We start from the raw sequence: 1,638 nt of genomic DNA, 5'->3' as shown, positions 1-1,638 counted from the left end.
AGAGCTACCTAAACGAGGCATCGCCTTTCCCTCTCCCTCTCTTCTGGATGGCGATGATCGTGATCTTTCGGAGACCCCTTTTGATGGTTTTGCGTTGTTTTAGTGGTGGGATAGAAAAACTGAAGCCCAATTTGGGAGAACACTATATATAGCACCTGCCGAGCAAAATTCGTGCTCAGTTTTGATGTAAAAGTTTACTGAGAAGTTTACAAGTTGAACCAGTGTACCAGTGAGAGTAATTGAGTGATCCTTGAGACTGTAATCAGTATGACAACTACCGACTTCGGGCGCCATCAGTACTATTTCTACGGTCAGGAACCGTCCAGTGTGAATGTCAAAATGGAGCAGATGGAGTCGCACATCCACGCAGAGGATTACTACTTTCCCGCAACGATCGGCGGACAAGGGCTGGCTTTGTCCAGTATGGCGCTGTCACAGAGCTACGAACCTGCCGTTAACTATCCAGATAATTGGATGACTCCTTCACCATCCAGCTTCGGGTCGGAGAGTCCCGATTACTACTCCATGAGTTCGCCCGCTTTCATCGACGTCGAAGAATGTAAGGAAAATCTACTGAAACAAGCAGCTCAACAACAGATACTTCCACTGTCTCCAACCATTCTAACATCCTCGCCGAATGTTGCGGCAAGTAGTCTTCCTGTTAAAAAACGCCAGTATCGTCGATCGCCCAAAATCAAACCCGATCCAACCGGCATGGATGCTCAGGCAACACTTTCTTCGGATCTTTCCTGCAATACTTTGATCTACCCGAAAGGCGGTGAGATGATCGTCGGTGGCGTTCATCAGACCACCGCGATCACCATGGGAAAGCGGAAGCGGAAGCCCGTTTCGGTGCAGATCAAAAAGAAGCGTCGTCTGGCCGCGAATGCCCGTGAACGCAAACGAATGCAGAGCTTGAACGATGCGTTCGACCGGTTGCGTCAATATCTGCCCAGTTTAGGCAACGATCGGCAGTTGTCCAAGCACGAAACTCTGCAGATGGCACAAACGTACATCACGGCCCTGTGCGATTTACTGCAGTAGGGCGTCCTGCCGATCCAGAAGAGCACCGATTCGGATATAGACGAGTGTTATGTAGTCAGTAGTTTTGTAGCTTGTTTTTGACGTTAAGCAGACCGTAGAATGTACATTATGTTTCGATGAGACAGACCGTTAGTGACAGAATCTAGGAGGCTTTTACTGGGAGAAGTCGTCGTTTCCGTGCCAGTTAGTTATATTGCTAGCGTTAGACAGGTTAAGTTTCCCCCACTCCCATTGTACTATAGTAGATGGTTAAGTTTGAGCAAAGAATTTTAAATTATTTTATGTTTGAATTACGTAAACAAATGTATGTTAATAGATTATGTGGAAAAGAATTATGTTGCCAATTCAGATACAGTTGTGTTCACAAGTTCTTTTATTTTTTTTAATATCACAGCACAATGATGTGGTGTCTCTTTTCACTCCCACTGATATTTTCTCCAGTTTTTTTCAGATATTCGAACAAAAGTGAGATTTCGTTCTTCTGATATTGTTCGTTACGATTCGCAAATTTCTAAGAATTACAAATAGAACCTTCTACGATGCTACACAGAAAAAAAACTTTGGATCAGGTCTCAGTTATTTGCATTTAGACGT

The 1,638-nt window shown here is 44.6% G+C and overlaps 1 protein-coding gene across 1 annotated transcript; it reads left to right on the top strand.

Annotated features, from left to right (window-relative positions):
- The first annotated feature begins 198 nt into the window (after positions 1-198).
- On the top strand, positions 199-1,375 carry LOC131428956 (protein atonal-like). The gene has a single exon (XM_058593039.1). It carries the CDS (start codon positions 268-270, stop codon positions 1,042-1,044), a length of 777 nt encoding a protein of 258 aa, XP_058449022.1. The 5' UTR covers positions 199-267; the 3' UTR covers positions 1,045-1,375.
- Positions 1,376-1,638: the final 263 nt, after the last annotated feature.

This window comes from Malaya genurostris, chromosome 1 (genome assembly GCF_030247185.1).
Source record: "Malaya genurostris strain Urasoe2022 chromosome 1, Malgen_1.1, whole genome shotgun sequence".
In the NCBI taxonomy this organism is placed as follows: domain Eukaryota; kingdom Metazoa; phylum Arthropoda; class Insecta; order Diptera; family Culicidae; genus Malaya; species Malaya genurostris.
This window is presented reverse-complemented; position numbering and strand designations above follow the sequence as displayed.

What these genes read in the sequence shown, in the direction of transcription:
- LOC131428956 (XM_058593039.1), top strand. Translation starts at nt 268, where the DNA reads ATGACAACTACCGACTTCGGGCGCCATCAGTACTATTTCTACGGTCAG.